At 40.9% G+C, this 13,258-nt stretch overlaps 1 protein-coding gene across 4 annotated transcripts; it reads left to right on the plus strand.

Moving 5' to 3' along the window:
* The first annotated feature begins 882 nt into the window (after positions 1–882).
* On the plus strand, positions 883–12,429 carry LOC127009366 (protein phosphatase Slingshot homolog 1-like). Of its 4 annotated transcripts, none has more exons than XM_050882381.1 (7): positions 883–1,121; positions 6,353–6,405; positions 6,696–6,724; positions 6,906–7,039; positions 7,716–7,897; positions 8,154–8,219; positions 12,085–12,260. In XM_050882381.1, the coding sequence occupies exons 1-7, from the start codon at positions 1,065–1,067 to the stop codon at positions 12,122–12,124; spliced, it is 561 nt and encodes a 186-aa protein (XP_050738338.1). In that variant the 5' UTR covers positions 883–1,064; the 3' UTR covers positions 12,125–12,260. The 4 variants fall into 4 exon arrangements, with proteins under 4 accessions (XP_050738338.1, XP_050738341.1, XP_050738339.1 ...); XM_050882384.1 differs by lacking the exon at positions 12,085–12,260 and adding an exon at positions 12,291–12,429 and having other exon boundaries at positions 885–1,121; XM_050882382.1 differs by lacking the exon at positions 12,085–12,260 and adding an exon at positions 8,731–10,728 and having other exon boundaries at positions 885–1,121.
* The last annotated feature ends 829 nt before the right edge of the window (positions 12,430–13,258 follow it).

Below are 13,258 nucleotides of genomic sequence, written 5' to 3' on the forward strand. Positions count from 1 at the left end.
TCTCTCTCATTCATTATTTACATCAACGATGTGGATGTTGGACTCAGTAATCACATTAGTAAATTTGCAGACGACACAAAGATTGGTAACTCGGTTCACACTGACGAAGACAGGCAAAGCCTCCAAGAAGATTTGCACAAAATTTCAGCTTGGTCGGATAGATGGGAGATGCCCTTTAACGTAGAGAAGTGCCAGGTCCTTCAAGTTGGAACAAGGAATAAGAAGTTCGATTACGAAATGCACGGCGTTAAACTCAAGTGTTCAATGCGTTGGAGTAACACGATTGACTCCTTCAAAAATAAGCTCGACCGTCACTTCCTTCAACTTAATATCAACTAGAGTAGAAATGCAACGTTTAGGAGCCTTCTGATTAATGTAAAAATCTCTCTCTCTCTCTCTCTCTCTCTCTCTCTCTCTCTCTCTCTCTCTCTCTCTCTCTCTCTCTCTCTCTCTCTCTCTCTCTCTCTCTCTCTCTCTCCTGACCATACACGCAGTCCTATATTATTTCGGCGTCTATATTCAACAACAGTTTGTAATATATGATGTAATAAGAAAGTAAATCGAAAATTAAATTTTCATGGTGCAAAAGCCTATAGGAAATAAAGTAGCCCCGCGATCCCTAGACCTCACTTCACAGGAAAAACATTTAGTTGTATTGAAAAATAATAGGCAGTAAATTAATGTGCAAAATAAAAATAAGAACAATCAATTATATTTTTAATATTATGCTAAATGAAAAAATATACGAAGGTAACCAATATGTAGCCGTGAAATAACCAATTAATGAATGAAAACAAGTAAATAATATGCTACTTTTCCATTTTGATGCCTTCTTTTTTGTCTCACTTATCTTTTTGTGCTTGTTTGGTATAAGTGTATCGTGAAAATAATGCAGTGATCCACTCAAATCCCGAAGAGGGCCGAGTGAGTCATATTGTTGGAATTTGTTATTGTAAATACGGCCAGCGCCAGGGAGGGACGGCCGCTGCTCCCCGCCGCACTATGTTCTAAGAGGAGGGTTATCGCGTGGCTGCCGGGCCGAGGACGCGTGCAGGAGTGTTACAATGGCTCTGGTCACCGTGCAGAGGTCTCCCAGCGTCAGCAGCTCCCCGCCCTCCTCGGTAAGTGGCTCCCTGACGCGGCTCCTCCTCCTCCCGCCCGCCGCTCACACCTTCAACTCGCCACTGTCCGCGCCGCGAACCCCGCCGCCCGTGGCTCGCCCCGCACCCCTGGGGAGGGACAGAGTGGCGTTTGGGATATTACTCTCACTGCACGTAGACGCAGTACACTTGAACTTATGACAAACACTGTGGCTTTGCTAGATACAGAGACAAAGGTGTACAGCACCAGAACGAAAGAGATTAGTGTGTGAGCAAATTTCATTACAGGAAGAGGTTAGGGTTGCAAGTTGCTGTTGTGTAGGTATTTACAGAGCAACACATCAAAATAATTGAAAATAGTTATTTGTCACTGCCTAAATTGTTAAAAACTTTATAAACTAAGATCTCTGCTTTAATTAAATGGATAGTAACCTATAGTCACTGCACACGAAGGTGGCAAAAATCCCCCCCCTCATCATAGGAGGAGCCACTCGGAGCCTGACAGCCCCATACTACTGATTGGTTAATAGAAAACATGTCACTTGTGGACAAATGGGAGTGCTTTCATAAATCATCTGTCATGTAGGTCAGGTACTGCTAAAGTTGTGTTGACGACTTGAGACATTTAGTCCTCATCACAAATGACTGCCTTATGCCCACGATGAAAAAAACAAAATTATAACACAATAACTACTACTGAAATTTGTTGAGGAATACAAGTTTTCAAAATATGCTGTGCAAATGAAAGAGGTCAACTGACAGTTCCCAGGTCAAACCTAAGTTGCTAAGGATTAGTACAAGGGTGAGCAAAGGGAAAAGGTTAATATGGTCTTAGAGTGTGCTCAACCAGCCACCTGGTGGCCCTCTTAGAACCTCTGTTAGTTCTAAATCTGCAGAAGTCTTGAATCCTGCTAGGCTTAAATGACATTTTTCTGTACCAACTTAGCAACATATCAGAGATTTAATGCTCAATATTATGTTTACACCAAAAAATCTGAGTGTTGTACATATTCATGATGTTATAATGAAAATGTTGGCAAAATACAATGCATTTAATGATAAATCATACAACACTCCATCCAGGGATTCATAGGAATGCATCAATGGGGACTTATGGGTACCGTAAATATTTCCTTCATTCAAGAAAAGAGAGGGTAAACAAGTCAAACAATGGTGTCATGGTTTCAATTTATTACCCGTAGAGGTGGAAAGTATTGAAAATTTCACTACTCCGTATTTCCTCCGGCTGGTTTGCCCCTGCCTCACATATGATGCATTCCTCTATCTCCTAAGTCATGAGCATGGGGGGTTGTTTACACTGCTGCAAAACATATCATATGCTTCCAGCAGCCAGCAGCAAGTGTTAAATTTAATTCATATTTCTAATTTGAATTATAATACAAACATCCTTAGCATCTGATAATATTACATTCTCTATACTGAACTTTAAAAGAACAATATATAGCATGGGACATTTTTTTCTGTTTGAAAAAATACTATATATTTTAATTTATTTTCCTTATGTTGCTCCATTTCTTAAATGCTAGTACTAAGTTAATTGTCGCTATACTGTAACTATGAGATTGTGATTGTGAGATTGTGTGATTTCTAAATATTTACTATCGAAAAATTTATAAAAAAAAAAAATTTTAATAGTCCACATGCATAATTTTTTTGTGTTCCAAGACTGCCACCAGGTGGCAAGTCGAGCTCACTGCAAGACCCTATTAGAGAAGGAGAAAAAAAATTGTGTGTGTGAGAGAGAGAGAGAGAGAGAGAGAGAGAGAGAGAGAGAAGGGTGAAGTGCTATGTGTGTGTGCATGTGTATGTGTGTGTGTGTGTGTGTAATTCACCTCTTGGTCTGCTGCGGGTCTCTCTCCAGACAGCCAGCCGTTCCCCTATGGAAGAGCACAGAGCTCATAGTACCGATCTTTGGGTAGGACTGAGACCACTCACACACAACACACCACGACAACGAGGTCACAACTCCTTGCCTGATGTCGCGTACCTAGTCACTGCTAGGTGAACAGGGGCTACACGCGAAAGAAGATAAACCCAACTTATCTTCACTCGGCCGGGGAATTGAACCCCGGTCCTTCTGGTTGTGAGCCAGACGCTGTTCCCCTGAGCTACCGGGCCATATGTGTGTGTGTGTGTGTGTGTGTGTGTGTGTGTAATTCACCATGGCTTGATCACGAGCTGGACGCATCATCGCCAGCAAGCATCCTCCCAATTAGAGCAAGGGTCATTATAGTCAGTCTCTGGGTACTGCTGGGACCTTTACACACCAAACACCCCATCCCTCTTGCCCAAAGGGGAACAGTAACTGCTGCTTGTCAGCAAAAAATCCTGGATTGAGCAGGCCTTGAACCTCTGCAGGGTCACCCCGGGGCAGAAAAGTAATGTAAAAATGCCGAAAGTTCTGATTGTGCAAACAGTCATTAAATACACATAGAAGTGAGTGCTTACATTGAATGATATGAAAATATAGAAGCAATTTATTATTGTAGAATGTGTCTAGTTTGTAATATTTGCATTGATAATTACATTGTTCCTACAGACTGCAAATGAAACTGATTGCTCCACTTCAAAAAATAATAGTTCAGTTTAGTCAATATCACCTGTGTTTTAGACCATATTATCTGGCCAATGATTTTCTGGTGACAACTGTCATCTCCGCACTCACGCGCCGAGTTTAGAATCACATTGAGGTGACTGCCACCTCTCAAATGTTGAGTGTTAAGCACATGTGTGCAGAGTCCTGGAGGACATGGGTTCAAGACCTGCCTGCTGCTTTAAGCCGACAATTTTCAGTCATTGCCAAGTGCCCTGAGACTAACCACATGTTGCCCTGATGATCACCTATCAACCTGGACTCTTGTGAAACCCTTTAGAGAGGAGCAAAGATGAGGCCCAGAGGGTAGCATGAGTCAAACAAGATGATGCCTCTATTAAACACTTCCCTGTGCCACTAACAGGCTGGGGCCAACCAGTAGGCCCTACCAAGAAAGCCTAGTGGCACTACTGGTGGAACATAAAAAATAAAAGAAAAAAAGAATGGGACAAGACCATTAGAAAATGACTCCCCCATTGTTTTGTGCTATAGTTTGTATTCCCCTGTTTAGGTATAGGTGCTACTTGGTACAGAGTACAGAGGAGAAGGCTCGAACTCTTGTGTGGCTCAAGGGTTCCTATAAAACATTGTCCTGCCCAACAAACCCTGCTTAGGATTCCTAAGGCTACCAACATGTTGTTAAGGCATGAAGTACTGATGTTTTTTTAGCATCATTGCTGCACATTTTAAAGTAAATCATTCGCATCTCCTAAAGGACATCTCTGATTGCGCCATTCAACACTGGCTCCAGGAGAACCTCAACCTGCCTTCCTGTTTGTCTGCCAAAAAACACTTGACAGCACTTGCCAAGAAGTTCAAGGGCTGAATGCCTGAGCAATGGAGAAAAGTCTTGTTCTCTGATGAGAGTGTCTTTCAAAGCTTTTTGCCTCTTATTGGGCGGGTTAGGAGGCTGCGGACAGTCAGCTGCTATGACCCATACTACAGCCAGGAGACAGCGAAGCAGAGTGATGGTGCGATAGTAGGGGGGTGTTTTATAGGGCAGCAAGGTAAGGGAGACCTGTACTTCATGCCTAAGAACACTATGATGAATGCTGACCAGTACATCATTGTGGTTGATGACCACCTGTCACACTTCTTTGAAATTCATTGTTGCACACGTATTATGCAAGACTGCATCATATCACAAGGTGAAAATGGCTTGATAACCCCTGATTAAGAATGCATGGAACCTTTGCATTCTATGCAGAAGGTTATCATGTGCAACATATCATTGATTCCTCGGCTCATTCACTAGTTATGCAACTTGTGAGTGCGGAAACGAGTGTGGATTACTGTAAAAAACTCATAGACAGTATGCCTAAATGTCTCCAGCTTGTTTTTAAGGCCAAGGGCAACATGACCAAGTATTAGCATTAAGCTAACATGTTAGCACATGTTTGTCTGTATCATGAACGAAAGGAATGTATTTTTTTCTTGTGTGCACGATATGTGATCAGCTTCATTTGCAGTCTGTATATATGATAACTTTATACTAGAATATACTCTATTGTAAAATATGTTTACTTTCAACAAAGCATATGTGCATTATATTATTACTTCATGAATTCTAGTGTGTGTTAGTAGTACTATGTTCAAAGATTACAATACATCTACAGCTACCTGGAGTGTGAGTGATATTGCTGCACAACTCTCCTTTTGATAACCTCTACCCCCCCAGAACACTGACACCTTGCTGGATGTCACCCATCCCTTCCCCACTGTTTTAATTCTTAATGGCTATTTATCTACTGTATATCACCTGTAGCTATATGAATGGTACATCCCATGCAATACCATAAGTAATGTTGTCCTCCAGATCTATGACAGTTATGCCATGTACATTGCCATGACATTGCCAAACAGATGGCATATTGATATATCTGGTCAGCACAAGTAATGCATCCTGTAATATTGTTCAGTTGACAGTAATGGTAATTGTGCAGTTCACTGATACAGTCTATATTACATTTGCCCACTGTGGGGATGCTGGAGGCACTTCTGAAGCAAGAGGCAAAAAAAAAAAAAAATAAATAAATAAATAAATAAAATAAAATGCAGTCAGTTTCAGGTATTACACTCCCATTGAGATGCATTTTACTTTAATGTTCTTTGAAAATATTCTTCATTCTAAACAACTGGCTTTTTATAAATCATTAGAGTTGGTTAGTATGTAACCTGATCAGCCTTGCAGCAATGCCATAGGCCTTGTTGCTGGTGTAGCAAGGACCAAAGTCCTTTGAAACCAGCTTCGGATAAGGACAACTCACAAGAGGATTGACAGTGTTACTAGTCTTAAATGTGCTGTAGATGCTGGCCTTTCTAGTCTATTCCAGCTCATGATGTTATGCAAGCCTACCAGATTTCAACAGACAGACTTATGAAACTACATGGTTACTTTCATTTTTGTGCTTATAAATGTTAGTGTAGAAGTAGAATGCAAGTCATTTTATTGTCACATTTTTAGTCAGACATAAAGTAGTGTGTGCCATCTTCATGATTGTAAGCCAGCATGCTGATTATCATGCTCGAATTCAAAGATTTTTATATTCCTAGTACTTTGTTATAAGATACTACTTAAGTGGCTAGAATCAAGACTAGTTCAAATGTTGAATTCAGTGGGAACTTTATTAACTTTCAGGAATATGGAAGTTCAGTTATCTCTGTAGAGGAAGAGGAACAAAAAAATAGGAGGTAAGCAGATGGTTATTTGTTGTTAAAGATAATTTTGTTTACCTAATTTTTTTAAGTATATTTGATAATAACATTGTAACTTAATAGCAAATAATATAGATATGTGTTGGGTTTTAGATCTTTTGCTATTTTTTTTTGCATAGTATGGTAGTGTAATGCACGTTTATTTAATATGTAAAGAAAATAATTAATACATAGTACATATTAAATGATAGTTAAACAAAGAAAAAAGATGTGAGGTGACATTTTCTGTCAGTGATCTAAATTAATGGTATATTTTCACCTTTCAGCCTCAGTGAATACTACTTTGCTGTGAAAGGTGAGTATTTTGTGACTGTTGCCACTTTTTGTCTCTTCATGTTAGGCATTACAGAGAGGCGAGAACTTTAAAGACTGGGTGTTTATCCCTGTACACTTTAAAGGAATATATTAATAAGATATACACATACTCATTAATTTTGTTTTGATCATAGTCTGATACAAGATCACTTATCTCCTAGGGTTTGGTGTTCTCCTTCCCAAAAATGAATGTCAGTTGGGCCGAGGCCGACGAACCGGCAGCGCCCCACCGGACATCCAGGGCCACCTGCAAGCAATGCTGCACCTGCTGTGCCAGGGAGACACTCTGCACATGGTGGGTTGTGTGTGTGTGTGTGTGCATGTAATTCACCAGAGCCTGATCACGAGTTGGACTCGCTTTCGCCAGTGTGTGTGTCTACGTGTGTGTGTTTATCTAGTTTTAGTATACAGGATATGAAGTAAGTTTGTCCTGCATCCCTAATTACTTTTATGCAACTAACCAGAATTCAAGGATGGGATGTTCTTAGCTCTAATTATCTCCAGTATATGAGTGTGTCTGTGCATGCATACATGTCTGTTTTTGTGTGTGTATATATATATATATATATATATATATATATATATATATATATATATATATATATATATATATATATATATATATATATATATATATATATATATATATATATATATATATATATATATATATATATATATATATATATATATTATACAAATAAGATCTTTCACATGGTAACAAAAAAAAAATTAATTTATGTCTTTTAGCTGTTTGTCCATATGTAAACTATAATTTGAAGAGCAACAGGTATATTATTTTTATGTGAACTTTAACAGTGTAACTTATTGAATATATAAAGATTCTTGGAAATGCTATTTATTTTTTTATGTAGTCATGAATAGCTTTAAAAATTGGAATTCAGATATCCAGATACATTGTGGGTTGTGTGATGAAGTACCTTAAATTGTTTGTGGTTGCTTCTTTACAGGCCGTTCGGCTTGAATCGCAGCACATCGGTCGCATTCGTTACTTGGCAGTGGTGGGGAGGGTGGGGCGGCAGGACGCTGAGGAGGACTGCTTGGTGGGAGTGGACTTCTCTGGGGAGAAGCCTTCTATTGGATTAGTTGTGCCAGTTTTAGCAGACACAGCAATCAGTTTGGATGGTGATGGGTAAGTAAATTTAATAATATGGTTGTTTTTCTTTCCTGCTGGGTCTTCAATAATACTTGCTAATATTGGCTACTTGGAAGGAATTACAAAAATCTTCATTCCCAAAATAATAACCGAAGTCTGAATATAAAATTCAGTTCCTATTGTCATACATGTATCAATTACTTATTTTTCTTCTATGCTTCAGCTTTATCACATAATAAAAGCTTTTCTCCTCATTGTCTAATCACGCTAATCCGATCTCTTCTGGCCTCAGCGGCTTCAGCGTCCTCACAGGCGGGCGGAAGCACATCTTTAAGCCCATCTCCGTCCAGGCTATGTGGTGAGTGTTGCTTAGCTGCTGCCCTGCTTGATAACTTGTCTTCTGGTGGAATACAAATACCCTTGTGTACTGTGCTAAGCCTATTTTTTGGTTATTTCCAATCCAGAGCAAGTTTTGTTACTATACCTCTTTCTAGATCAAGAGATATTTTGAAGGATGACATAGATGGAATGTGTTCCTTTACATTCTTTAAGACTTCCTGGAGCAGCCATTTACCATAGAAGCACTTTGACTTTTCAAGGAATGTAGTTTTCATAACCCATCATACACTGACTGTTAACCATCCTCCCTTGTGCAAGTCATGATGATGATTTTTTATTGTTTAATGTGATGGAACTGTTCCCTTTGAAAAGTCTAAATGTTGGCTAGAATATGGTAATCTGTGTGGCTTTATAGAATGAATAAATTTACTTGCTGCTTTTTTTCATGAATACCATTATGTTTATTATCAGATGTTACTTTATGTACGTTCAAAAGTTTGGGGGTTAAGATGTTTGTTTTCTCTTTGCAGGTGAGTGTTAATGGTAGTGTAAGCTGTGCTGCTCTGGGCATGGTGGCAGGTGAGACTCAGGGGCAGAGGGTCATAATAAGTCTGTTTCCACTTCATATTTTCGGTAATTTCAGTTTGAGTAAGTAAGATATTGCCTACATGGTTTTATCATGGTTGATTTGGCATTGTTTCTTTAAGCTTTGATATCAAAGATAAAATTATAAAGCATTTCTTTACTTTCTTCTTGTCTGCCATCTGCCATTTAAGCTGGGGTGGTCATAATGTTCCTACTTACTGACCTGGATAGACTTCTGTACTGTTACCAGCCAAGTTTTCTCCTTTAGTCTGGAAGTATGGAAAAATTTATGCATGCATGGATGATGTGTACTAGCACTGCACAATATTGCTCATTATGCACTTTTGATAATATTTTGGTGGTTGATATTTTTCTAAATATATGAGCTCTTTGGTTTCCAAGAAGGTAAAAGGTGAAGTTACTAGTATACCTATGAGACTTATATTACCTCACAGAATAGGTGGCCAAAATTCATACCCAGCTTTAAGCTGTTTCTTCTCTTTTATTTACTTCAAGTACAGAAAACAGCACATGAATTGGTAGGGTGGCTTGAAAATACTTTTTTTTTTTATAGTAAAGATTTCTTTAAGCAGTATCATAGTTCTTCATTCTAATGGAGAAATGCCCCACTACCAGATTAGCATCATCACCAAAAAGTAAGAATCACTTTCCCACCTCCAAGACAATAATTAAACATGCATCCAAATATATATAACTACTAATATGTTAAAAATTACTTCTCGGTATCAAATGAATGTTCCAATCACTGGTATTTGTATATATTCGCTGAACATCAGAGAGAAAATGGATATTGGAATTGATTGATTGACAAAAACTGTATGACACTAGATCTTATAGTTAGTTTTCTGTAATTGCAAAGGTTACATTTTATGAAAAAAATGCTTAGGAGTTTTATTAGAATTATGGTTTCTTAGTATTGTGCAGCAACATGTCAGTGATGTGTGTCTGGTGTCTTGAGACATTACAAACGTAAATTATATCCAGCCTCTGCTTTTGTGGTAGTGTGGCTCAGCACGTTGTCCAGGTGGGGTGTGTGGGCGCTGGGGTGCCTGGCGCCCCTTACCTTGTGGGGCAGACTGGCTGGCCCCTTATGGAGTCAAGTTATGTAGATGGTATACAGGAGAGCAGCAGCCAGGAATGAGCTTCACACCTGACCAGGAAGACAACGCTGCTTGCCTAGGGAGCATTTTCGTATTGTTGCCTTGACCGCTCACTTTTAACTTTCTAATCGGTAGTTGGGAATGCCAGTGAGGGTGTAGTTTGGGCCACATTGTGGTTGGTTGTTTAACTCTGTATAGAGATTTGTGTTTCGGAAGTCTGGTTGAATGTTCATTAAGGGATTGTCCTATGGCGATCATCACGCCAAAAGTTAATGATAGACTCGCGATGTTTTTCCATAGAACTAAATGACATAGTTGGGAAATGAGGTGGAAGCTAAGTGGCCTCTCGCCCTCCTTGTGAAGGGTTTTTGTAGGTGCTGGGAGAGAAGGGCAGCTGGATAATTATCGCGCGTTCGTGTTCCGGCACTGATTAAGCAAAATTTGGTCCTTTTTCTAGAGATTGATGTCATGTATCAAAGATATTTTCCTTCCTCAAGGCTGCCTGGCAGCGTCACACAAGACATGGTTTGTGGTGAGCAGAAACATAAGGCGTTGCCTCGTGCCTCAGGTGCTGTTGAGGGGACCAACATGGGTAGTTGATCAAGCACGTTTTGAGAGGTCCCGTGGTGTATACTAGCCATTGTCTGATTGCCGTGTGAATGTTCGTAGATAACAGATAAGAAGCATGTATCGGTGTCCACACCCAGCAGGGTACTTCATGGGCAGTGTGACGTGTGTCGCATTATGCATGATGCCCCCGCCGCGCCGCAATATTTATGATGCCCCAAAGCGGCGGTGGGAAAGGGTAGTGGGGTGGCTGCAGTTTTCGAGCCAGTCGCCAGGCAGTCTAGCGCGGCTGAGCGGGGCGGGGCGGGGCAGGGCAAGGCGGGGCAAAACCAGGCACCTCGCGGAGTTGCCACAAGGCTCACGCCTTCATCACTGTTATGGATTAAGAGCACTCATTATACATACGTCTGAGGGATTAGCCACCAGCTGTTTCCTCATGCGAGATCAGAGGGGAAGAGCACAATGTTGGTGAGGGTGAGGGAGCGAGGAACAGGCCGCGACGCCCTATCTCGTTCCTGCAGACCATGTGGTAACCGGGCTATCAGGTTAAGCCATCCATCCATCCAGCCAGCCACGCAATTTCCCAAGGGCGGCCGCTGAAACCTTAATAACGCCATAAAGAACTCGTCCATCCTGAGAGGCGTCTGTTGTATTTTCCTCTAAACATTAATTGTAGGTGATATAAAGTTAAATAATAATCTTTATCTGATGATATGAAGTTGCTTGTTTGATTGTCTATTTAAAATAGAAATCAATCGTTTAGGGACGTCGCTAGGGCGTGTTTTTACCATGGCCTTGAAACGTCACCCTGAGGTCATTATTTTGCTCGCTGCAGCATCTTGATTTTTCATAGGGATTAACACAGTGATGCAGACGCAGCGCACATTGGTGGCAGTGAAGCAGTGCTAGTATGTTATTATGTTAGGTAGTCGCTGTTTGCATTTAGGTGGCGGTGCAGTAATATAAAAAAATATCACTTGCCATTTGTGGACGAATGTATAAAATCAAGAACTTTTAGCTGCCTTAAGTACGCTTGATATGACTGTTTGGTACGAGTTTTGGTGTCCCTTGTCAAAAAAAAAAGTGAAAACAACAAAGGCTTCCCAAAATAGGGCACGAATGGATCTGGAAAACATTTACTCCTTCTAATTACAATCTTACTGAAATTTACCAGAGGAAAAAATAAAAGCTTCAACCGCAGGAGTGAGACAGAATACTGAACTTCCTCAACCTGGTGTGTGTTCTTACTTAGCAAATGTTCCACAGGCCCGATCTAGTGATACTTAAACATTCATAGTGACAACAACTCGGGTAACAACGAATACTTTAGTCATTTTCACCAAGAGACATAAGCGTGGACACGAAAAAGTTGGAAAGTTTTGTTTAGTCGGCGCAACATCTGTGGTCATATGCCGGAGAGACAGAAGGGGAAGGAATTATAGGAGAAGGAAACAGATCCCAGGAGACGGGACACAACCCCCGATTAATACCTGGTACCCATTCACTGCTGGGTGGACGCGTAGACACGAACGAATACGCAACCTCAACAATATACCGTTAAAGACAGAAGGTTCCACTGATTTACTCTCCCTCTCTCTATTTCCTTCCTAGTTCTCGCTACGTGTCGGTTTCATCACTATACCTTACGTGACGAGAGAGCCAGGTCGAGTGTTACGCCGACGATGAGTAGGAGGAGAAGGAACAAGGCGGCTCCGCAAGACCATATTAAGACAGTCATGAAGTGCCCAGTCAGACCCATCTCCTGTAGTTTATATTAAGACCACCCTTTCAGCTCCTCCTCCTCTCTTTCTCTCTAGAACCCGAGCGAAGAAAGAGTCCAGGAACCCCGTCATCTCATCTCCCTGCCATGCCGCCCTGTATGTATAGGAGGCGGGGTCAGGGAGAAGGGAGGGTGGTGTGTTTATGCTAATTAAAGTGAGAGTTGACTTTCATAACTTATTCTCGTGTGGCTGAAGGGCGTAACCTGATGTTGGGGAAAAGAGAGAGAGAGAGAGAGAGAGAGAGAGAGAGCGTTACACAATCACAAACCACACATACTCCTGTCATATACTTGATATCCAACCTCTCTTCGTATAGATATTGAAAAAGTTGCCCACCTGCCACATAATCTCCTCCACCCTTCGGTCCGGCTCCCCCAAACCCGTCTGGACACTCAGATTGAATAGCATTGACCTAGTAAATTGTTAACCTGTGGGCCAGCGAAATAATTACGTTTGAAAGTCTAGGCAGGCGAAGGAGTTTGTATGCAAATTATCTCGTGTTATTTATTTATTTTTTTCCTTGTTGTTTATGAAGCATGTATAATTTAGACCGGTAATAACCTTAGCATAATGTGTTTCTCTCTCTCTCTCTCTCTCTCTCTCTCTCTCTCTCTCTCTCTCTCTCTCTCTCTCTCTCTCTCTCTCTCTCTCTCTCTCTCAAGGTGTGCTAGTGGTAGTTAAAGGGGTTAGGAAAGATGGTGATTATTGGGGGAGGATGATGGTGGTGATGATGTTCGTGGTGGTGACTGTGGTGGTTGTGGTGATGACGGTGGATGAAAAGACTCGTGTGTGCGGTGAAAATTGTGATGGTGATGGTGGTGGTGATGATACTGGTGGTGGTGGTGGTGATGTTCGTAGTGGTGGTCATGGTGGTGATGGTGGATGAAAAGACTCTTGTGTGCGGTGAAGATTGTGGTGGTGGTGGTTGTGATGATAGTGGTGGTGGTGGTTGTGATGATAGTGGTGGTGGTGATGGTGGTCATGGTGGTGATGGTGTATGAAAA

This window comes from Eriocheir sinensis, chromosome 40 (assembly GCF_024679095.1).
Source record: "Eriocheir sinensis breed Jianghai 21 chromosome 40, ASM2467909v1, whole genome shotgun sequence".
NCBI classification, from domain to species: domain Eukaryota; kingdom Metazoa; phylum Arthropoda; class Malacostraca; order Decapoda; family Varunidae; genus Eriocheir; species Eriocheir sinensis.

Bases quoted from the DNA above. Each gene is read 5' to 3' on its own strand.
- LOC127009366 (XM_050882381.1), top strand. From the start codon at position 1,065: ATGGCTCTGGTCACCGTGCAGAGGTCTCCCAGCGTCAGCAGCTCCCCG. The intron at 1,122-6,352 runs GTAAGTGGCTCC...ATTAACTTTCAG, and splicing joins GCAGCTCCCCGCCCTCCTCG to GAATATGGAAGTTCAGTTAT. The intron at 7,898-8,153 runs GTAAGTAAATTT...TTCTGGCCTCAG, and splicing joins ATCAGTTTGGATGGTGATGG to CGGCTTCAGCGTCCTCACAG.